The sequence below is a fragment of the Melitaea cinxia genome, chromosome 11 (genome assembly GCF_905220565.1).
Source record: "Melitaea cinxia chromosome 11, ilMelCinx1.1, whole genome shotgun sequence".
In the NCBI taxonomy this organism is placed as follows: domain Eukaryota; kingdom Metazoa; phylum Arthropoda; class Insecta; order Lepidoptera; family Nymphalidae; genus Melitaea; species Melitaea cinxia.
Genome location: NC_059404.1, coordinates 12,447,555 through 12,473,309, shown reverse-complemented (window position 1 = coordinate 12,473,309; position 25,755 = coordinate 12,447,555). Strand labels below are relative to the sequence as shown.

The 25,755-nt window shown below is 31.7% G+C and overlaps 1 protein-coding gene and 1 non-coding gene across 2 annotated transcripts; both read right to left on the bottom strand.

The window, feature by feature from the left end:
- Positions 1–409: 409 nt before the first annotated feature.
- On the bottom strand, positions 410–25,192 carry LOC123657872 (tektin-2-like). Its single transcript, XM_045593370.1, has 7 exons — positions 25,112–25,192; positions 17,406–17,530; positions 13,397–13,613; positions 11,165–11,379; positions 5,434–5,656; positions 4,842–5,065; positions 410–694 (listed from the first exon to the last, which is right to left on the bottom strand). Exons 1-7 carry the CDS (start codon positions 25,190–25,192, stop codon positions 502–504), a joined length of 1,278 nt encoding a protein of 425 aa, XP_045449326.1. The 3' UTR covers positions 410–501.
- Trnar-acg lies at positions 10,171–10,243 on the bottom strand. Its single transcript has one exon. It is a non-coding gene; the product is annotated as a tRNA-Arg (tRNA).
- Positions 25,193–25,755: the final 563 nt, after the last annotated feature.

Below are 25,755 nucleotides of genomic sequence, written 5' to 3'. Positions count from 1 at the left end.
AGGATTTACATCGATATGATGCAGTCTGCAGATGGGTCACGTATTGATCACTTAGTTCTTTATTACACGATAAGGCAAACTCAATTTTCACTCACAAGTACAAAGTATTTCATTTTATTAGTAACGAGGTTTTATAGGGAATAATATAAAAGATGGATTACAATTTTGTCATAACTTTTGTAGCACCGACCCTACAATTTCATCGTGGGGTGATAACTCGGACTAAAAGGCTACTAAAAATCGAGTGGCAGTTGTGAATTTGACCGTAAAATGTTAAATATTGAACAGATTGTTGGCCACAAAACCATTATTCATTTGTAACGGCTTTTCAACGTTTCCTTTATTATTACCGTTGTCATTTTTATTTTCAGAGACTGACACATTTATTTATTTTAAAAGATAAATATCATTTGTATTGACATAAACAATTTATTCGAAATAAAAAAGTACAAAAACATTTAATACAAAATAATCCAAAACAAAAAAGTTCTACAACAATCTTTAATTTTCAATATTCGGTACTTCGTCCTTCATACTTGCTAGGATGAGATTCTTGTCAGTTCCTTGTGGGCGCTTCGGTTCCAAGGCCGCCCTCATTTCTAGGGCCTGCCTGTCCGTCTCGAGAGATTGTTCCTTATCATTGAGATCTATTGCTATCTTGATGGACGCAGCCTCCAGGGCGTTGTATGTGGCCCTGAATACATAAAAGTAATCTTAATGGGCAATATGTACTTTCAGTGGTTGTGATTGTAAGACTATTTGGAAAGAAAATTGTTGTACCTTAAATTTTTATGAATAATAAGTGATTGTAACGATATATCTTTACAATATAGCAATATAGCTGCCTACAACTTTGTAACTTTTTTTACAAAGGAATAAAAACGAGGCTAATCTTTTGCTCCTATCGGTATGTTTATGTAATCACAAAAACTTCAAAATCCAGCAGGAAACTGAAATATTTTAGTTTTAAATTTTTCAGTTAATTATTTTATTTTTATTTTAATACTAGTTGTACCATACAGACAATCGTTCATATATATATATATATATATATATATATATATATATATATATATATATATTTTTTTTTTTTTTTTTTTAAGTTACAAACTTTTGTAAATATTTTAAGAATTCGATAGTACAACAGTTGTAAGAGAATGAATGCAACTTTTCAAGATAATTTCGTACCTTAGTAGAGGGTTATGGTAATGATGGCAATAACAATGATATTCGTCAAAAGTTAACATTAAAAATATTACTCGAAACAAAGTATGTTGGGAATTACAGCTATAAAGCGCCGCAGTTGTATTAAGTCATAAGATCCAGGAAGCGTGCAATAAAAATAAAGATAATGAAACAAACAAGGAAGGCAGTAAAGTTGAAGAGTTAAATGCTAGTCTCATATCTACCAATCCGTTTATGGCCGGTTTCAATAGTATAACTGTGACTAAGCTTACTAGTGATAAATTTCGGACACAATTCTTATGGATTTTATGACAATCTCTAATAAACAAAATTAGAGATAGATTGGAGTAAAATAAAATATTTTTAGGTAAAAGTGTGACTATTAAGAAAGGGTATTGGACATGACGGTAATTTTCTTAAACTATCTAGACAGAGCAATAGGTAAAAATTGTAAAATTGTAAATAGATAAAGTAAACAAACAGTTAAGTAATCATCATCATCAGTTCAGCCTAATACAGTCCACTGCTGGACATAGGCTTCCACAAGTTCGCACCAAAAATGGAGTGAACTCATATGAGTTTTGCCCATAGTTTGCACATGAGTTTTGCCATTAGTCGACGCTTCTGCCCGTCTTCGGCCTGTGTATTTCAAAGCCAGCAGTTAGATGGTTATCCCGCCATGATGCGGCGTTTTTAGTTCTAAGGTGGTAGTGGAACTGTGTTATCCCTTAGTCGCCTCTCACGAGACCCACGGGAAGAGAGGGGGCTATATTCTTAATGACGACAGTAACCACACAGCGAGCCTTAAGGAAAATACAAAAATCTAAGTTTGCCCTATTGGTCGAGCTATTCTCGAGTTATGCGGATACATTAGCAGCATTCATTTTTATTTATATAGATAGTGATTTTAAAAATTTCAATTCACGATTTGTCATTGAATGCGTAGTGGAAGTTTTGCTTTCATAAATATATACGAAAATGAAGAATATTTCATTTTAACCTTCCAGCAACATTTTTATATCTCACATATTACTATATATGCGTTTTTTTAAGGGTTTTTTTTTTAAATAAAATATTACGGGAGTAATTTTTGCTCCTGAAAATATGAAAAACATTTACCTACATTCGCGCAATATGCCTACGCAGGCTCGAAATTACTGTATACAAATAGTTATGTAAGAGTCGGGGTAGCCTTTATCCGCAAACGTTATTTGACAGGCTCTGTACTGTACTGTAGCAGTCAAAGAAAAACGGAAATTAGAGCTATTGCGGAAATTATAGAAAACTTATGTAAAAAAACTCGGAAAATTACATGAATACTGAAAAGACTTTTATTAAAGGTCACGAGATTTTGTTAATTGCAACAAACAACGAGTAAACTATGTGCAAATAAAACGGCTACAGTAGAAACAGACTTATTTGGCTCGTAGCTCTGGACGCATTCCAAAAAGGACAATGCGAGTAATTCATTAGAAAACAAGTGTAAAGCTCTCGGAATTCTAAGATGGTACGTTTTGGGGCGTACGAAATTTAGTATTAAGCTCACTGGTTAATTTACAAAAAAAAAAACCTTTTTACAAACAAATTGTTTGTGCCAATCAAAACATTTTTAATCTGTAGCAAAATATTTAGATTTTAGAGTTTCGGTGTTGCATTTCGTTTGGTTTTGTTTTGTTTGCACTATCGCTTGCGAATAAATTGCTTACGTTATACACGACGCGGGTGAATGATCAATGGGCTACTACATACTGCTCATATAAAATTATGGAAAAATGAATTGCTGAATTTTTTGAAAAGTTGTCGTTGAGTAAATTATTTTAAGAAAGATAAATAAAAGTTATAAAAATCAAATAAATTCCAAATTATTGTTTTTGTTACTACCTTCAATTCCAAATTGGTACATTTTGTACAAAACTTTTACTAGGGCGAGTGAATTACGTTAGCAGTTATTACTAAACTAGCTATGCCCGCGACTTCGTCCACGTGGAATTTTACAAAAGTTATTGTTGAGTGATATAAAAAAAAAACTAAAATAAAAGGAACCTAAGTTACTCCTTATTACATTAGCTATCTGCCAGAGAAAGTCCCGTCAATATCTGTCCAGGTGTTTCAGAGATTAGCCGGAACAAACAGGCAGACAGACAGACAGAAAAAATATTATTTTTTTTTTATTTTGGTATATGTACCGTGTATACATCCCACATGCATTTAGTAAAAAGCGGTTATTTTAATATTATGAACAGACACTCCAATTTTATTAATTTGTATAGATTTAAGCTAGTTATAAACGATTGGAAAAGTTTGGATTAGTTGAATACCACTACTCTCGAAAATAACTACTACATATATTGATTTTTTTTTAAATTAATGTCTAAATTATTATTTTTAGACACTGAAAAATAAAAATGGAAAAATTCCATGAATTAGTTGTTAGTTCAAAAATTCTGCTAAAATATTGATAAATGAACCAGTTTATACTGGTGTGTTTGCATTTTTGATAAATTAATTTTAAATAAATGTTTCCCACAAACAAGCGCAGAATTTATAACTAAGTCGAAAGCAATTTAGAAATTCAGTTTGCAGAATAAGTTTAAACCGATATCTAGTTCTATACTAACAAATTCTAGAACAGAGGAATTAGTTAACTCTAAGTTTGGTTGATATAACACATGATTTTAACACATTTGTAATTAAGATTACTACTACTGCAGAAGTACAAAAACTACTAACTTCTGAAAATAAACATGAGTAAGTCGAAATCAGATCTGTATATGAGAATACCTGTATATTGTATATCTTCTATTGCTGGTTATTTTCAATGGAAACGAAATTGATAATCAAAAAGAGCTTTTGGGTACAAAATTTACTAAAGTAAATCGCCAATATAAGGTGGCTTTCCTTATCTATTCAATAAAATAAAATTGGAGTGTCTGTTTGTAATATTAAAATAACCGTTTTTTACTAAATGCATATGGATGTATACACGGTACATATAACAAAATAACATTTTTTACGATTTTTGTGTGTCTGTCTGTCTGCCTGTTTGCCTGGCTAATCTCTGAAACGGCTGGACCGATTTCGATAGGATTTTCACTGCTGTAGTAAGGAGTATCTTACGCTACCTTTATTTTAGAAAGTTATTAATTTTATAAATCTGCGAAGTGAAAAATAACTTTTTTGTTAAATTCCACACGGACGAAGTCGCGGGAACAGCTAGTGTTTTTATAAAAGGGAAATGATAGCCATTAATCTATTATCTCCATCTACTAATGTACCTCTGTTGCTAATTATTCCTGGCGCGGTTCATTTAAGTTTGAATAGAAAAAAAAAAGTTGAAACATTGTGGTTAATGAAACCCTTAGTATCATTTTAAGGTCACGCAGACAAAGATGAAAAGTCAGATGCGGGTTTTCAATTTCGTTAATTTTGTGTTTCTCTCTTTAACTCAACAGGCTTTATAACAATATAAAGACCATTTTTTATTATTATACACTATACGAGTAAATAAGAATTTTATTTTCTTACTTACCGAGAAAAACTTACCTGGCAAGTTTATTTTATCCATTTACCAACTACTGCTACCGTATTCTTTTCTATATATAAAATTTTCCTCTCTGAATGTATAAACATTTAGTTATTAACAAATCGAAACTTACTTGGCACAGTCCTGCTTCTCTTGCAACTGACGTATTGTTTCTCTCAAATTGCGAACTTCTTCCTTAAGTCCCACATCAGCTTCGTCGGAAGCGAGTTCTATTCCCGGTCTGTAACCCCGAGTTTCCAGTCTTGTTTCAGCAACTTTCAACGCGTTTACTTTGTCCGCGAATTGTTCTCCAATCGTTTTCAATTCGCTTGCTAGCTTGTCCATGTTTTCTTCCATCTAACATTGCGAAAAAATTACATGTAAATAATGACAATTATTTGATAATGAAAACGAACCTAAGTATTGCATAATATTATTAAGAACCTTTTATATTAAAGTTTACTGTTGAAATTGTAAGGAAACGCTTTATATTTTAAATCATTATAATTAAACAATAACTTTTGTTTAATTAAAATGATTTATGTAGATAGATGATAACTCATATTTCTTAAAAAGTTCATTTGAACCACAAAAATAGTACCATAAGTTATCAGCGTAGCAAGACGGTAAATGTTTAAGGTATAATTCACAGACAAGAAAAAGAAAACAAACGAAATTTTTTTTTTAACAAGAACAACCATCCATAATCTATAGTACTTACTTACCTTCATTTTCTGCCACTGAAGTTCATTCCTCGCCCTCTGAGTATCGTATATCCGCCTCCTCATCATGTAGTTAGTAACGTCGGTTTGAGCTCTAAGCGCGTTTCTTGCCCGACCGCGAGCCACAAACAACGATTCTCTCAGTCTCAGAGTATCTTGAAGTTCATCAATCGCCATCTTCTTTGTCGCTTCACATTTTTCGAGCCACTGCTCATATGTTATCATCCTAGATTTATATTTTTGTACTAGTAGTGTATTTTTGTGTTATCTTTTTTTTTGGAGTTCACTCTTTAAGATATATATGTCGCGTGGTATAATAAATATATGGGGAGGGAAATCGTGTGAAACAGTAATGCTGACCTCTCCTAAGTGTCGTTATACCGCGCAACGTAACTTGCGAGAAATAGATAAGAATATTTTTAAATGTTACACTAGTAGTTGTTGAGGAGTAGGTAAATTCCAGTCGCGTGTCTTTCTTAAGTTTTACGTAATGTGTCATTTTCATTCTGAATATACGATACATTACGTAAACCTCAAGAAGGAAAAATTAAAGAAAAGGTAAACATAAAACAATTAGCGTAACGTAAGGATTAATATTACACATATTTGTAGTTCTTAGTTCTTACTATTGCTGTAGTAAAATCAAAGGTTAATTAAACATTTTTTTTTTGTTTCTATAATCAAAAAGAATGTGTTGTGAAAATAAATAAAGAAAAAAGAACAGTGGAGCAATAAAAAACGTTTCCAATAGTGCCAAAATAATACGAATGTTTTCCCCAATGTCACGTACAATTGGGAGGACGCGATGGATATTAAGTAAACTATAAATCTGCAAAAATTGAATAGATGTACCGCCATTTTCTTCGTTGTATTATTAAAGATATAAAAATTTAGTATTACGACCGTATTTTCCTATAATCTTGTTTACTTTATAAACTACGCGGATTTGTTCGTATAGTTTGTCCATTTTATTATTAGTCTTTTGACAGCTCGACGACTGACAAGGTACTGTGATGTCCTAAAGGATAATCGGTATAGCTATTTTTTTTTGTTGTTTAAAAATATAATATAATATTTATTGGAACGAAGTTCCTTACGGCAGGCTTGACGTTTGGCAGGGCGAGCGAACTGAAAAAAATGTGACACTAAAACCGTAAGAAAAATATATAACGGAAGTGACGTAATATCAGTCACACGACTGTATAATATGACGTTTGTAAAACTAAAATGTTACTAAGAAACTTTTTAAAATTATTTATGTAATTTTATATTGTCGTCAAAAATAAATAAAGCCATATATTTTTTTTTCACTTAATAGTTTGAATTATTATTATTATTTTGTTTGATTTATTTTATTTTACGGTATTTGTTATTTTCTAAAATACTAATTTTCCTAAATAATTTTACTTTTGTACTTAATTAAAAACAAATCAACAAAATTAAAAAGAAAATCAAGAACTAGTAAATAAATATAAAATTCAACATTTTTTTTTTAAATTGTGTTGCTTCTATACTATCCGAAGGAACTTCGTTTCTACCTGGTGTCCCATGACACCAGATTTATAATATAAAAATGAGTCGCTGAATGTGTTGCTAAGCGCAAAACTCGAGAACGGTTGGATCGATTTCGCTAATTCTTTTTTTAAAATATTCCTTGAAGTACGAGGATGGTTTTTACGGAGAGAAAAATTCTAAAAAAAAAAAAATTAAATTTCCTGAAAAAGTCTAAAAACAACACTTTTCTATACTCCCATACAAAAGATTTGTGATAATACTTAAAAGTCAATTTGAACTTTAATACCATACGATAAAGTTTGTGTTAGGCGATACGAAGTTCGCCGGGTCAGCTAGTATTAATATGAAAATAAATATTATAATCGTAAAAATTATATATATGCCAATTATATATATCCTATAAACTTTATATAATTTTAATATATTTAATTTATTGGTTTCGATCTAAAAAATTTGTCGTCTTCCTGATTAAATAATATATTACATCTTATTTACATATTAACGTTTATTTCTACCATTATTTGTAATCTGTGGCACAATCGTAGTAATCGTTATGTGTGGCATATCACTAAGGGGGCGGTACCTGTCCATGAAGTATAATATTATTTGTATGAATTTTTAAGTAAAACAATACAAAACTTCATGGGCGTGAGCTGTCAAAAGACTAATAATAAAATGGACAAAGTATAATTATGTATAATTGATCTAAGTAACAAAAAGATATGAAAAAATATGGATAGGTAACATAACTAACAATCGTTAAAAAAGTGCATCAGATCTGACGTGCCACTGAAGTTTACCCAGTAAGAATGATTAGGTATCGTAATATTTAAAAACTAGCTACTGTCCGCGACTTCGTCCGCGTTGATAATTACTTTAAAAAAAAAACCCGATTTTCAAACATTCTTCATTAGTACTCCGTTCCTATTGATCTTAGCGTGATGATATATAGCCTATATCCTTACTCGATAAATGGATTATCTAACACTGAAAGAATTTTTCAAATCGGACCTTTATAATATTAGCATAGATTAAAACGTAATGTTAAATTATAATGAATTAAAGAAATAAAACTCTAAAATCAAAACAAATTGGCGTTTCCTATTCGTGTCGGTACAGTAAATAACATGCTAGTATACTATTATATCTGTATGTTTCTACAGCTAAAAGCGTTGAAGCTATCAACGTTTGTTTTACACGATTTCTCTCTCTATATTTTTCACCGCGTATCTCCAATTTAATTATATAATTCAGATTGAATATAAATTTTTAAATTTGCTGTAATTAAAAAGCTAAGTTGTCTTAAAAGATTTAATATTTAAGTATTTAATGATTTTATCGCGGTTTATTGAGTTTTTAGATGCCCGACGTTTCGGATACTTTACAGCAACCATGGTCACGGGACCCGTCCCATATTGCGATAAAATCCAAAAAAGCTTTTACATTATAATGATTAGAATTTGCGTAAACATTAGCAAACAATACTTAAGTATAATGAAAAAAATAATTAAAACTAAAATTATAGTCTTAGCGTTTGTAAGCTGACGTTGAGTGACGTTGTGTGACGTGGATCCATTCATTGATCCAGGCCATTGTTCCTACTTTTGAACCGACTTCGAAAAAAGGAGGAGGTTCTCAATTCGACTGTATTTTTTTTTATTATTTTTTTTTTTTTATGTATGTTACATCAGAACTTTTGACTGGGTGGAGTGGAGTGATTTCGACAAATTTTCTTTTAATCGAAAGGTGGTGTGTGCCAATTGGTCCCATTTAAATTTATTTGAGATCTAACAACTACTTTTCGAGCTATATCTAATAATGCGTTTTTACTTGACGCTTTTTTCGTCGACCTACGTTGTATTATACCACATAACTTTCTACTGGATGTACCGATTTTGATAATTCTTTTTTTGTTAGAAAGGAGATATCCCAAGTTTAGTATCATGATAAGGAAACCAGGATCTGATGATGGGATCCCAGAGAAATTGATGGAAATTCTTAAAAATCCGCAATAACTTTTTACTGGGTGTACCGATTTTGATAATTCTTTTTTTGTTGGAAAGGGGATATCCCTAGTTTGGTACCATGATAAGGAAACCAGGATCTGATGATGGGATCCTAGAGAAATCGAGGGAACTTCTTGAAAATCCGCAATAACTTTTTACTGGGTGTACCGATTTTAGTAATTTTTAATTTAATCGAAAGCTGATGTTTGTTATGTGGTCACATATAAATTTTATTGAGATCTGATAACTACTTTTTGAGTAATCTTTGATAACGCGCAGATACTTGACTATTTTTTCGTCGATCTACGTTGTACTACTCGTCGATGTAATTGAAGTCGGTTTTTTTTTTTCGTTTGCAAGCAAACACATTTATATCGTTATAGTAGTAACAAACATCTAACGTGTTTTCGAGTCTTGTTTATGGAGAAGAAAACGATACATCTTTGTCTTAACTTTTATCAGATAGTGCTATTAGTACTTTATATAATATGTTAAGTAAATAAGTATGTTACAATCACTGTTTCTAATTAGAATAATTTTTATTTAAAACGACAATATATCAGATGACCAGTATTTAGGATTTTAATATACAACGCTACTTAAGTGTGGGTTGAATTATTGAATATATATTTGATATACAACTTCTCTCTAATTATTCTTATTTTGTATATCTTTAGCTGGTTTTAAACGCTTACTATAAATTTGAATTTATGGTTTTCCACTACGGCATTTCGACTCGATTTGTTATTTTGTTCTGATTTCAATTATTACTTTAGTTTAAGGATGCGTGGGAGTGAACAAAGTCAACAAAAACTAAATTAATTTGGACGAAATATTTTATAAACAGAGCGATAAACAAACACTAACACAATATACGATTACCATACTGTATATTAAAAAGTGTTATTTTTTTTTTCAATAAACTTGTAAACTAAGATAACATCAAGAATGAATTATTTATATTACGAACATACGCTTAAAAGTAATAATAAACGAGGGTAGTATAAAAATCTAGATTTTGACAAAAGCGGTTGAGCAAAACTAATCTATCTTTATATAGGGATTTGGTATTTGTTATAGGATTGAATATAAAAAAGTTAAATAAAACCTCAATATTAGAAAATAGAAACAGGAAAAAATACAGAAAAAACAAAAAAGCAAAATATTTGTGTTACGCATATAATTTAAACTTGAATATAATTAAAACAAAAAGTAACTTCGACCCTGCCAGGATTCGAACCTGGAATCTTCTGATCCGTAGTCAGACGCGTTATCCGTTGCGCCACAGGGCCATGTCTAGGTAAGTTGTAAAAATAGGTCAGTTTGGACGAAAGTGTTAACTAACATTTAAATAAATAAAAGTGAATCGCTGAAACTTGGATTATTATCATTTTGTGTTCATAATAATACGGTAAAAAATGTATGTGAAAGTCAACTCTGACACCTGATTTGGGCTAAAGAACCGTTGATCTTGATATTTAAAAACTTAAATTTTCTATTAAATGAGTCAAATAACAATAAATTAAAAAAAACCGCGTGTTGTCGTGTGACACCAGATAGGAACGAAGTTCCTTATTATAAAATATTAATTTCAAGTTCTAACCGAAGTACCTATAAAGAAAACAATTATTCGGAAATAGGTACATTTTTTATTATGATTTTTTTATCGATAAAAATCAAAAAACTACTTTACAAAATTATCTTAACACCTTTATTTTATTTACAATGATTTATAATAATATATAATAATTATCGAATGGTATAATAATAACAGCAAATTCCAATAATAATAACAGTCATCACGTAGACTATACATTAGACACTGTATACCCATCATACATAGAATATACATAAAAATCTTACGCTTTTCTTAACGTTACGGACGTTTTTGCCGGCTAAGGTACCCCTCTGCAACGCCCCATAAGGAACTTCGTTTCAATAATAATACTATAAAACAAAAATAAACCAATAGTCGGTTGCTATTCGTGTTGGTATTTTAAATGCTGGTTTATTATTATACCTACATACCCATATCTAACAATAGCTTTAAGCGCTGTAAAGCGCCACTCGTAGCGTCAATGCTGTTTTGTTGTTTCAAACGATTTCACTAATCTAATCGCGAGCCTTAAATCGTTTCTTTACTAGTGAACTTCAAAAATATATATGGCGATACGGAGTTAATTGGGAATACTAATTTGAAAATAAAAATTTACCTGCTCGGAGTTTTAAGGGAATCAGTTTTGTAAGTGATATTAGCGCAGTCCTTATCTAAATTGAGCATGTCTTTATCAATTTGTAAGGCTTCGTTCTTATCGTTGAGGTCGAGCTGCAATTTGAACTTGACTACTTCCAATTTGTTGATCTTCTCCCACGCGGACTGACATCGGTCGATTAGCATTTTCTTATTGCTCTCTGTTACGCATAGTTCCTTAAAAAGATGATTAGTTCGTAGTGGAAGATAATGATTGTTTATACATATAGACATCTTAGAAATATTCCTATTGTTTACAAGACTTGGTAGTTATAACCAAATCATGTTTTGATTCTAAGTATATATAGGATTTTGAACTGGTGTCATTGAAGGAAACAGAATTTATTACAAAACCAGCAAATTTCGATTGAATATTTATGACGTGATACGTATATTCGTTTATTTGAATTGAAGCTACGTGACGAATTAATCAAACCTGCATCTTTTCAACCGACTTCCAAAAAAGGAGGAGGTCATCAATTACACTGTATTTTTTGTAATGTTTCTTTGTTGATGATTGCATTAATGACTTCATAACTTTACTGCGTGGACCGATTTCGATGATCCTTTTTTGATCGCAAGGTGGTGCTTGTCATGTGGTTCCATTTAAATTTTGATCGAGATCTAATAAGTGTTTTTTAGTTAACTCTAATAATTTCTGAGTAAAATTATTATTTTAAATTAACGATAATAATGATTCTCAAATATGTATATATTATGTATGTATTACTTGTCGATTTTATTGAAGTCGGTTATTTTTATTTGCGAATAATCACAATTATCAGATGATGCGACACGTGGTTATAATAATAGTTATATTATTACAAAAATAGGCATTCAGACAAATAAAGAACTTTTTGGCTATTGAAATATATTTGTAATAAAGTCTTTATCTAGAACTTATATGTCTTAAAAGTAACTTAAATTTGAAAACTGAATTTTCGACTGCTAACCAAAATTGCAAGTGTTTTAATCAGTTACTGTTAAGGAAAAGTACTTGATAAAAAAAGAATGAAAGTTTCGGTTGTTTAAAAGTTTGAAAGTTTGCTTTTGAAAGACGGAAATAGAAATAAATTTCAAATTCCTATAAGAAATTGTAAATTACGCCAACAGGCTAAGTAAAAGGTCCGTTGTGAAATGTTAATAATTGTATTTGCTCGCAAACGAAAAAAATTCAATTAAATCGACAAGTAATACAACGTAAGTAGACACAAAATAGTCAAGTAAATCCGCGTTATCAAAGATTACTTTAAAAGTCGTCATCAGATCTCAATCAAACTTAAATGGGACAACAAGACAAGTATCAGCATTCGATTAAAACAAGAATCATCAAAATTATTTATAAAGAATGAACTGCTACTGCCCTTTAGTGGATCATTATCACTACGTTATAGCAGGCCATGTAACATCATTTGATCGATAGTCCAAACCGAAGTAGTTTTACTGGATTCCGATAGATGGCGTTGCGACAAAGAACGCACTATTACATAATTACGCGTTATCAAAGATTACTCAAGAAGTAGTCATCAGATCTCAATCAAACTTAAATGGGAAAACAAGACAAGCATCCGCTTTCGATTAAAATAAGATTCATCAAATTCGGTATACCCAGTAAAGAGAAGTCGCTCGAGCGCGTCTTCTGACGTCTGTTGTAGCATTAGTCAGTTTGGTAGGGGGCTCAAAAGACTGCTAACTATGGTTGATCCCCTAATATGGAACAAGGCACCCTTGAAATATACATATATCTTACTAGCTGTGCCCGCGACTTCGTCCGCGTGGAATTTAACAAAAAAATATAAGCTAATATAATATAAATAAAGTTCTAAAAGGAAAGTAGCCTAAGTTACTCATTATTACACCAGTTATCTTCCAGTAAAAGTCGCGTCAAAATCGGTCCAGCCGTTTCAGAGATTAGCCGGAACAAACAGACAGACAGACAGCCAGACAAAAAATAAAAAAAATGTTATTTTGCCATATGCATTTAGTAAAAAGCCGTTCTTTTAATATTACAAACAGACACTCCGATTTTATTTATTTGTATAGATGTCAAATACATCGGACGGTATATGGGAAGGAGCTGCTTCTGTCAACCATGTCAACGATATATTCCTAGTATTTTTATGTATATTCTCTTTACAGTATGAGAAGAGATTAGTTACACTATGAAAATTAAAAAATATACTGTTAAACAAACCTTTTTTAACTCGGTATCTGCTAAATCATAAGTTAATTCTGAGCTTCTTCTCCCATCCCTGTTCGATAAACATTCAGAACAAACTAGTAGAGGCATGTTTAGTTGCTCTAACTCTCTTTCCGTCGAAGCCTTCTCTTCTTTCAACGCACTCATCTCTCTGTCCAATCTATCTAAGAGTTCTTGCAGAGTTGATTTCCATTGTTCTATTTCATACACCCTAAAAAACGTGACTTCATAAGTTTTTTTTAATTGTTTCGTTTACTTTTGTCCATAGTTGATTAATAAAAGTAATACGTTTATGATGTTGGAGGCGTCCATGAGTTATGGTAACTGATTATCATCAGGCGAGCCGTATATACTTGTTTGCCACCTTAATTAATTATATTAATTATTTATGGAACTATCTAACCTATTCAACCAAATTCAACAGATATAATTAAAAATAAATAAAATAAAATAAAAATTATTCGTTTCGTACCTATAAATATTTAAAGGTACTTAAAGACTTAACAACGATGTTAGTAACAAATTTAACTATAATGATGACACTAAACTTTATATCTTTTCGAGCGAAAAGTAATTTTTAATAGCGCCAGAAATAGTTGATGAAACAAAAAGGTCCTCAAATCTGAATTTGTATTTTAAATTACTGTACATTTTTATTGAAATTGTAATGAAATTTGTACCATATATTTAAAATCTTTGTATTAACGAAGTGTGCAAATTTCTAATAATATTAACACAAAATTGAATTGAATGGACAGTAGAAGTGAAAGGCCTATCCGTATATACGTGTCGTTATTCCTGTAACAAACTGTTGCCTTGTAGAGCGCGGTAAAAGCTTTTTATACTCAAGTGAAGGTTTAGTAGGCGATTAGTGAAACTGTCTCGAGCGAATAACACGCTCGTTTAAGATAATCCCGTAACGTATTGTAAAGCAGTATTCATTGTACTAGCGTTGTCATGAATTACATCAATTGACTGCTGTTTTTGTATCTTTAATTTTAATCAAGCTAAGTTATTTGTAACGTACTTGTTATTTTACTGTTGGGCAACAATATTATCTCCAGTTGTAATTTAAACGAAATATTCGTACGAAAAATACCGATGAAGGTTTAACTTTTCTTTGATATTATTGAAAATGTACTAAAATGTACTTTTTTATTAAAAATTGCATATTATTATAGTATTTTTTTTTTATTTCTCGACTTAATATTTAATCATGTTTATCAATATCGTAATAGTACTTTTGTTATAAAAAAATTGTTTTATGGTAACTTTTTAGTAAAACGACTCTTAATAGAAACAAGACAAAAAAGCTCGTAGAAATTTTCACCGATATGTAGCAAAACTTAAAATTTTGTACACAAACGTGATGCTACTCGAAACTGAAGTATCTTACGCTCATTCTAAAGACTAGTGTGTAGTATTTATTTCTATTCACTGTACCTATATATTGTCAATTGTTTTTATTTTACCAAAGGTATTAAAGTACGCTTAACTTTATGTACGAACATAAGTATAGGAGCATACAATAATAAAAATTGAAAAAAGTATCCAGCACACTTCCCTGTGTTAATAAAAAAGGGTACGTTTGTAGCGATATTCATATTGCAGTTAGCCGTGAGGTTGACCGTACATTAAAAAAATAATTAAACCTTTATAATACAACTACCACAGCTGCTTTGGTTTTACAGTATTTATAACGCCCGTCAGACACGCTTCCTACCCAATTATTTCCGCAGATGCACTCCAATTAGTAAAAATATGCTTGGTTTCCCATTGCGCTTGCAATAAGGATATGGAAATAGCTATATACCCAAAAAAAATTGCATGTTTTAGAAATAAAAGAGGACGTGGGTTTCAAAAGCCCCGTGGATGTATCATAATTGTATTTAAAAAAATAGCTACATACCTAGCACTTTAATATTTTTTTTCTTTTTGTAGTTTTTGTATAAAGAAACGCTTTAAATTAAAATATGAAGCCCAGTAGAATGAAAGCCTAGTATACGTTTATTGTTCATACTCTCGGATACTTAGACAAACACAACAGTATATATTATCTATATATATACTAGCTGACCCGGCGAACTTCGTATCGCCTAACACAAACTTTATCGTATGGTATTAAAGTTCAAATTGACTTTTAAGTACTATCACAAATCTTTTGTATGGGAGTATAGAAAAGTGTTGTTTTTAGACTTTTTCAGGAAATTTAATTTTTTTTTTTTTTTAGAATTTTTCTCTCCGTAAGAACCATCCTCGTACTTCAAGGAATATTTAAAAAAAAGAATTAGCGAAATCGGTCCAACCGTTCTCGAGTTTTGCGCTTAGCAACACATTCAGCGACTCATTTTTATATTATAGAATAAAAATTTCGTGTCACGATTTATGTTAGCGATAAACTCCGAAACTACTGAACCAATTTTTATCAAATTTTTTAAGCATCTAAAATCTGGTCTAATTTGGGAGATATGGTAGTTTTTATCTCAATTATTGATCTCAATATTTGTTATTGCAACTTAAATGTTTATTATACGACTTTAGTCTGTATTTATCGGTTAGTTCTATAAAATCCTAATAGATGGCGGTTTGAAATCTAAGTTGCACAGATATCCGGTAGATGGCGCCGTATTTCTATTTCTAGATTAGAGTTTGAATATACCTATATTAATTAATTATAATTACTGAGCCACAGCAATGCGTGGCTGGGTCAGCTAGTAAGATAATATACATAAGCGTAGATCGACCTCAGGAACGCTGAAATAAATGCTAGTTGCTAGTGACTACCGCAACTTTTGTTAAAATACTCTAAATAACTAAGCATTGCACATTTTAAGCAATTCCAACTTTTTTTTAATTTATGAAACAAACTGACTCAACGAAATTGAAAAAGTTTTTCAGCCGCATGTTGCAGCTTTGAATAAGGGTGTCTACAATCTGGTTAGTTATAATGGCAGCCGTTATCGTTAGTTGATTTGTTTAAGTTGCCTGTAATAACCGAGTCAAAACTATGTATGCACGTCATTGCAAAATGAAGATACATCAATCAGACTATAAAGTTAATTTTAAAATATGTATAATTAATAATGATGATGATACTCCTAAAGACAATATTCGTTTAGAATAATAGTAAAAAATCTTTTAGATCGGACATTGTAAGTACAACTAACGCATTATAATAAACTCATCATATATATCATTGACATACTATCTTTTATGTAAATAAAAATGAAATGTATGGCTAAGCGCTAGGCTTGTAAGCGACTAGACCATTCTCTACGATTTAAAAAAAATTCTCATATTTTATTGAAGGTAATAATAATTTTAGAAAATGTTTTGGCAGTAAATTGATAAATTTCAGAAATGTAACGATTATTTAAACTTCGATCGATAGGATAACGACTGTCGGTACAGCTGGTTATGCTAATTTATTTATATATATATAAAAATTTCGTTTCACGATGTATGTTCTATATAAACTCCGAAACTACTGAACCAATTTTTATCAAATTTTGTAAGCATCTGTAATTAGATCCAACTTGGGAGATTTCCGACTGGGGTAGTACCTCGACCTTACAGAAGATCACAGCAAAATAATACTGTTTTCAAGCAGTATTGTGTTCCTGTTGGTGAGTAAGGTGACCAGAGCTCCTGGGGGGATTGGGGATTGGGTCGGCAACGCGCTTGCGATGCTTCTGGTGTTGCAGGTGTCTATAAGCTACGTTATTCACTTACCATCAGGTGAGCCGCTTGTTTGCCGACCTAATGACATAAAAAAAAAAATTGTAATTTGGTCCAACTTGGAAGATAGGGTAGTTTTTATCTCAATTGGACCAGGTAGGAGCCGCTGCTATCGGGATGTAAGCAATCAAATTTGGTAGCTGTTTTTTGGGCAGTACGTCTACCGGGTCCGCTAGTAATTAATTAAAACACAAACGTACAGTAGCACTACATTCTGGATTTATGATTATGTTTTAGAATGACTCAACGAGGATGGATTATTTACCTTGCCCTAAGTCGATTATCGTTATGGTAGCTATCCCATTGTGTTTTTATCCTTGTCTCGTTGCGGAGCTGATGAGCGCTGTGGCGAAGATCAAAAGCGTCAGCTCTTCTAGTGTCTGCTGTAACCTATTTAATAGAAAAGAAATTACAAGATTGAATATTTTTTTAAACTTTCATGGTTACTAGGAGCACTTTTGATTCTCCAGGACTCAACGCCATTGTTATTTTCAAACTCTCAAGATCAAGAAATATCAAGTCCCGTAAAATCAAAAGAGTGTAAGAACAATTTCTAGAAAAGTTTACACGCAGAAAAGAGTACTATGTAAAATGTAAGAGTATTATGTAAATTTAGTTGATCCGTTTCAATGATCACTGAAAAATAGTCGTAAAGTTGACATCTTATAAATATTTATCGAGCGAGATTTATGCATTTCTCTTAAAATAGTTTTATTCGTCAGTATTCTTTGTCTTTGTAAGTGCAGAGAGAAAAAGAATAAAATTTTACAAATTGTATATGTATAGTGATACGTTATTTGAATACATGAATAGTTGTCTCAAGCTCTGCAATCAGTAACAGTATAATATGAATGCCAATAGGATCATTTCAACTTTTCATTGAAAACAAACTTCGTTCAAATGAATATTTACGACGAAGCGACCAACTTTGAATAAAAATCACCGTTTCTTTTCGGAGACAAAAGTTTAAGAATTCGGAATGAGACACACTTAGGGGGATTTATAGGAAGTGACTTGTCTAGATTATTAGAGCTAGGCAAATTTTAAAAAGGCTTTTTTCTGTTGGGTATTTTATTAAACTACCCTTTATATTCTTCACAAATAATAAGCAATTTTTTGTTTTGCCTTTTTGGTAATACACCTACTCTGTTTTGTTTTGAAATCCCTTCTACCCCAAGGTTGTCTGAAAGAAATCGCCTACCTAGCAATAAGACCGCCTTTGTGCATAATATTATTTTGTATCATAAGTTTTATCTTTAAATATACCTATGTATGTTATGCTATATTATCAGGCGCGAACTTGGGGAGGCCTATGTCCAGCAGTGGACTGCGATAGGCTGAAGTGATGATGATGATGATGTATGTTAGCTTGTAATATGCACAATAAAATGTTTCTTCTTTCTTCTTCTTCAATTGCACAGTATTTTTTTTGTATAATATCTATAAATATTTAACTAATAGTTGTTTTCTTGTTACTATTATTTAATTTTAGTAATTAATATAAAAAAACATTTTTTAAAACATTTTATACACATATTACTTAATATGACAGCTAATAGCTGCTACGTAGTTTATTTAAAAATATATATTTTCATGATAAAATTTAAAATTCTGAGATAAAATAATTCACCATATCAACTTTAGTTAAAAAAAATACGGTTCCGACGACAAATAATCGACCATTACTCAACGTTTCAAAATACTTCAACTTCAAAAATTACCAAAAAGACTGAAAGGCATATTATTCAAAGTGAAAACTGAGGGTCTTGACAATTCCTCGCGAGAAATCTTCCCTTAAAAGGCTTACCAGGCAATTTGGCATTACGAGGGACAGGTAAAACTTTTCTAATTTGGCAGGAAACCAGACCGCCCTTAAAATTATAAAGGGACGAATCTACTCAATGTTATATAAACATAATTGTGGGTTTATGAGTAAGTACGCTAGTGGCTTTCATACTATGGACCGGAATGGAATCTTAATCTATGCCATTATTTTTTTTTTATCGAAACAGTTATTTACTTTTGTATAAAACACAATGACGTGCAAATATTCTAAATTATAAAACAAACCGCTGAAATCAACACTTAAATATAAAGTTTGACAGCAACTGGCATACTGAGTTGATCCTAATAAAGTAAGTAAGGGTTTTCAGAGCGAAATATTAATTTGTACCTCACTTTGAAACTCAGACCCGTTAATAGAATTTAAGGGTCTTATATTATATCGCATTATGAGATACAACAAAATTAAGCAGATTCAAATCAGTACGTTTATTATAAGCATGAGTATAATTTTGTTCGTTTAAAATTGATATGTAATATTAAGGGGTTAACTTTCAAAGGATTAATATTAGTTTTATGAAATATTAGATGTCTTATTCAGTTTAATCTGGATTGAGCTTCCACTTCTTATAATAAATAATAAGTGAATTTGTTGCACAAACCTTAATATAAAACAATTACACACTAAGCAAAACTTGATATTGGTATAAGAGTATTAGCCCAAGAGCCCACGACGGCCAGAGACCTTCGTTATTTTATAAAAGCTGAAAGTTTTTCTGTGCATGTCCCATATACAGGTAAGAACGACCAGCGACTATAGAGTTTGGGTTGTGGTTACTTGGGCAGGTAACAGGTAATAAAGATATATAAAATAGTACCTTAGATACGTTAAAGTATAAAGCTCAATTATTTTATATTTTTTTCGGGATAACATTAGAAATCTTGTCATCCATTGCTGGACACTTATGACAGTTGCTACCTCCTGCCGGACACATCTAAAATTTAATAAATTATAAGTATACTTTCATTATACTATAAAAGCTAAATTTTATTACTTGGGGACCTATTAAAAAATGTTACCTCAATAGCCGGACAGTTTTAATGGTTTTCACATCTTGCCAGATACTTGCCCAAATAACCACAACCCAAACTCTATAGTCGCTGGTCGTTCTTACCTGTATAGAGGACATGCACAGAAAAACTTTCAGCTTTTATAAAATAACGAAGGTTTAGCCATCGTGGGCTCTTGCTGTATATTGGTTGATATGTAATGATTAATGTCATAAATTCGATCATATTTTTTACTAACGGTTTCTTTAACACTCCTTTATTAACGGACTATTTTAATGATTCAATTATCACTACATTTTAACACCGCAAATATTGTCTACGAACTTATAATGACTGAGACGATCGGTGGCAAGCGGACAAACTTAGTTTTTAGCTTAAATGTTTTGATGTCTTAATAATTGATATGTATTGAATTCAAAATGGATAATTGGAATGCTAAATACCTCTGGATATCTTGAAAATCATGTCAATTGTTATTATTTTTTACCGATTCCACAAATATGGGTAGGTTTCCATTTTCAATTTGGTCAATTTGACAAACTCTTTTCCTTTACAGGAGAAGGGTAGGCTTAATCCATTGTGTGACTCCGCTCTGAATTAATTATATACACAAAAGTTACGATTGTTATCGGGTAAATATAAAAACCCGTAAACGAAGTTTTTGTGTTTTCTCAGAAACTAATTTGTCCAAAATACAATCATTCGACTCGAGTGGCTATAAAATTCCCAATCATGTTTAATTGAGCTTTTGTTAATTTTAAATATTGAAAATAAATAAACGCTTCACGTTTAACGACCCATAGTAGGATTTTCTATTGTGTCGGGGGTCCGGAAACACATACAATACAGAAGCCCAAAACGCTAATTAACGTATAAAAGTAGTCTTAAGCTTGAATATAATGCAGAGAAATAAGAAATCTAAGATCGAGTTTGCTCCATAATCATTTTTTGGTAAGTTTTAAACATTTATTTATAAAGTTAACACTTTTACCAAATAACACGAGAGCAAAGCTGCGTGTTGTAACTTTTGCTTAAGCACACAAAAATCTCATCTAACTTCGCCGTTACCGAGATGTAAAATTATATTTACCGTACGAAATTTCTAGTCTCTTTTTGAATATAATTTTAATTTGCTCGTCTCTTTGTAAATATTTGCTAAACAATAAACAGAGGTAGAAAGATTTATACACTGAGATGTCATAAGCAGTCCTTTGTCTAGATTTATGAAATACGATTTCAAAGTATAAATTTACCCGAAAGAGGTTTTTATTATTAAGTTAAAAGACGAAATCAAACATATATTTTTGATTATTCTTATGTAATATACGTAAATGTTATATAATGTATGTAATAACATATTCTTTATGATCATGTGCTGTGTGGCTACGGCACTAAAGAATTTAGCCACCCCCTCTCTTCCCGTGGGTTTCGTAAGAGGCGACTTAGGGATAACAAGGTTCCACAACCCCCTTGGAACTTAAGAAGCCGACCGATGGCGGGATAACCATCCAACTGCTGGCTTTGAAATACACAGGCCGAAGACGGGCAGCAGCGTCTTCGGTGCGACAAAGCCAGCCCTGCGGTCACCAACCCGCCTGCCCAGCGTGGTTGACTATGGGCAAAACACATGAGTTCACGCTATTTTTGACGTAAACTTGTGGAGGCCTATGTCCAGCAGTGGACTGTATAGGCTGTAATGTATGATCATATCAGAAAAAAAAGTACCAAAAACAAGAATAACTTCAAAAGGCGACCTTATTGCATAAAAGCAATTCCTTCCAGACAACCTTTGGATGGTATATTTTGGTTTATAACATAAGAGACTACAATTATTAGGATAGAACTATTCCATATTAAGACTCGTTTGTTAGTAGCACAGCTTTTCTTGGGCATTATGTTTTATAAATAAAACCGGATATTTAACACGAACTTTGGTTAATATTGCAAGCGTCATGATGCACCCGTAAGCGACATAATGCCGTCATTCATAGTGTTAATGACTACGAGAGTTAAAACTTATATTATATAGTAGGCACATCTTTTCGTTCAAAATACTAAGAATACACGTGGTGAAACATTATTTTTTGACATTTAGAATTAGAAGCGAAATAGTAGCGATAGTGTAGCTGCTAGTATCCCACCCAGTTCAGAATGGTTGGTGCTGTAAAAAAGAAACTTCTCGAACCTTTCGAGCATTGCTTTTTGAGCACAATGGATTTTTGTAGTTTCCAAGTGCATTTACACTATCTTCACTCGAAACTGCTATACAACATAATAGCTGTGCTGAACTTACAATGTACTTGACTTGTATTTATAAAACTACTAGCTGTGCCCGCGGCTTCGCCCGCGTAGAAATCAGTGCGTCACAAAGTTTTCCCGGCAAACTTCCAGTGAAACTATTATCGAAATCGGCTTAGCCGTTCCGTAAACCTTTCTCCAAGCCCTCTCTCCATTGGTGAAATCGCATGAAAATCCGTTCAGTAGATTTTGAGGAAATCGATCACATACACTTTTGGGGGCATTGTTTTATAATACACTAACTGTTGCCCGCGACTACATCCGCGTGGTTATGAAGATATGCATTACTATTAAGATGTTTAACGCATTTTTTTTTTATTTCAATCACTTGAAATGCTTATTACTCTGAGTAACTTTTTAAAACGCACAATTTAGTATAATTTAATAGTTGTTTTTATAAAACCTCTCTATACACCACATTCTTAGTTTTATTTTCAGGCTGCAGTATAAATAACCTATCGACGAACCTATAGCTGCTGTATATGTTTCATACAAACTATTGATCCCAAGTAAACCCCCTTAGCGGTGGAATATTGCAAAATCCGTTCTTAGTTGACGTCTACTAACTATAATCTACCTCCCTGCCAAATTTCATCTTTGTCCATCCTGCCGGCCTAGCATGCATACAACGAGATATCTCTTGACGAGAGAGAGAGATAATGTCTACATCAAGTATTTTCTCGATTACCCTAACATGCGCACTACGAGAGACAAAATTCTCTTCCGAAGACTTCGCCTTGTCGAGTAGAGAAACATTATCAACCATAATCACAACTGAATATCATTCTTATTTCTTATGTCGTAAAGTTGAATTTACAAGGTTATTGACCAATTTCAAACGAGTGACACATGTTTTATTTAACAATGTTCTCGGCCTTTTGGCTAAGATAAAAAGTGTATATCTAATTTAAAAAATCTAATATGGAAAATAAAACGGCGTAAGTAAATGAATTTAATTATATATGTAAAACAATATGCTCGTGTTGTGCTTTATATCTTGTCGCACATTAGATAATTGTAATTCTATCACGCATTTCTTTTTTTTTTTTTTTAATTTTTAAAATTTTTTGAATTTTTTTTTTTTGATTATTGATTTTACTTTTATTCTATTTAATTTTATTTTTAGTTATTGATTTTTTTAATATAATTTTGTTTTGTTTTTTATTCTGAATGTTGTCTTGTCTTGTTGTACTAACCCAATATGGACTTATACTTTGGTCTGAAATAAAGTATTATTATTATTATTATTTAGAGTAAGAAGCAACAGGGCGCAAATACGTTTTTTGTGTCATTATATGGCACACTTCACTCGACTTTTCGCATTTCCCGCTCTTCGTATACCGAAATTATATAATTATAATAGGGAAACGCCATGGTATACAAAAAATAGGCACCCGGTTTTATTTATTTTTTATTTATCGTCTTTCTCGTCGATAATATTGAAGACGAGAAGTTTCTCTTCCTAAAACGACAAAATTCGACAAAATTACGATGTCATGTTAGCTTCCGTAGAGATAAATATCACAGATCACTAAAATTTAATGATTATCTCTTCTTGACGTAACGAGAAGAGTATCGCGTGCACGCATGTTAGCTACTGTAGACATAGAGAGATAATACGAGAAAAGGGGTAGACAAAATTTTGTCGTGGCGCGCATGCTAGGCCTGCTGGATGGATGGACCATCCAGCGGTTATTAAGTTCTCGTGATGAGTGAGTCAGCGACCTTTCTCTATTATATATATAGATTACGGTGCATTATTTGGACACCTTCTCGCTATCTATAGAGCATACATTTTAAATTTCAAGTCTTTTACTTCTAAAACATAGGACTTTCATACAAACTTACAACCATCGTTTTACCCCCTTAGGGGTCGAGTTTCGCAAAATCCGTTCTTAGCGGATCTCTGCGCCCTATAAGGAGCCTTCCTGCCAAATTTCAAGTTTGTAGCTTTTATTGTTTCGGAGATTTCGTGATCAGTGAGTCAACCTACCATCCCCCGTTTTAACCCCAAAAAGGGGTTGATTTCTAAAGATACATTATTTGAACGTCTTCTCATCATCTATAGAGCATACATTTAAAATTTCAGGTCTCTTACTTCAAAAACATAGGACTTTCATACAAACTTGCAACCCCCGTTTTACCCCCTTAGGGGTCGAGTTTCATAAAATCCGTTCTTAGCGGATGTCTACGCTCTATAAGGAGCCTACTTGCCAAATTTCAAGTTTGTAGGTGTTATAGTTTCGGAGATTTCGTGATGAGTGAGTGACCTTTCGCTTTTATATATATTATAGATTATAGATTACAACTAAAATCGGAAATATTTATCTGTGAAAAAGTAGAAATCATTTGTCAAACGCTGAAAAGTTTGCTTCTTGTGGAAGTAAGGAATTATTTAGATGATTATTTTCTTATTTTCCAACAATATAGTCCAATACCAATTTACCTTATATATTATTAGCGAGAATTTGATATAAACACTACATGACATAATTATAAAGACCGAAAAGAAAATCACTACTAATTAAAACTTAAAAAATTCTCACTTCAACCGCATAGACAAAAGGTAGCTAGCTTTATATTCAAATGTAGCTTTATATTATTTGTTTCTAAACAACTATAAATTAATGAAAATGTAATAATATTTTATGTTTGAACTTTATCTTTTCTAACCTTAAAACAAACAAGCTGTTGTAGCAAATTTTAATTTACGTACAGTTACCGTATACGGCTACGTTAATCGATCGCTAGCCGATCGCTAACATAGAAAAGTAACGCCACGGCTTTAGACTAAGCTAGCTATAAAATAAACTAAATCACCTGCAAGCCGTACAGTCGAGCATCCCAATCCGGCAGACTTAAATGCGGTAATGGCTTCTCGAACGTTACTACAGACTGCATCCTGATAATTTATTATTATTAAAATGCAATAAATATTCGGTGAATGTCTGAAATGAACTATTGTAGCGACGTCAGAATGAAGTATGCGCCGTGCTTGTGGCGTCACGAGAAGCGTTCGACATTCGATTTTTTTTACGGGCAGCTTGTTACTAACGAGTTCTTATTTATTTTTTATTATAATTTTATATTTGTTCAGAGTTTAGATTTGTGTGGATAGGTTTTAATTTTATTATTTAATATTTTACAAAAAGAAAAAAACAATATCAACAAATTTATCTAAATCACTCAAAATTAATGTTCAAATATTTACGATTCAAATTATTGTAATCAAAAATAGAAAAAGTTCAGTCGTGTCGTGATTGTCGAAAGTTAAAAATAATATAAAAAAAATTTCGCATGCACCCAAAGATAAAATGTTTGCTAAGAATCTTCAAATTTATATCGATCTTTGTATTTTTCAATAATTAAGGTAAGGTAATACTTGAAATTGGACTATATATTATGAAGTAGGAGCCAGTTTATTGCGGCTGGTAGCAGACAATCGTAATAACTATAGAAAAAAC

Excerpts from the sequence above, each read along its gene's own strand:
- LOC123657872 (XM_045593370.1), bottom strand. The coding sequence starts at position 25,192 with ATGCAGTCTGTAGTAACGTTCGAGAAGCCATTACCGCATTTAAGTCTG. Across the intron at positions 11,380-13,396 it reads CAGATACCGAGTTAAAAAAG|GAACTATGCGTAACAGAGAG; the intron begins GTTTGTTTAACA and ends CATCTTTTTAAG. Across the intron at positions 5,066-5,433 it reads TTCAGTGGCAGAAAATGAAG|ATGGAAGAAAACATGGACAA; the intron begins GTAAGTAAGTAC and ends TCGCAATGTTAG.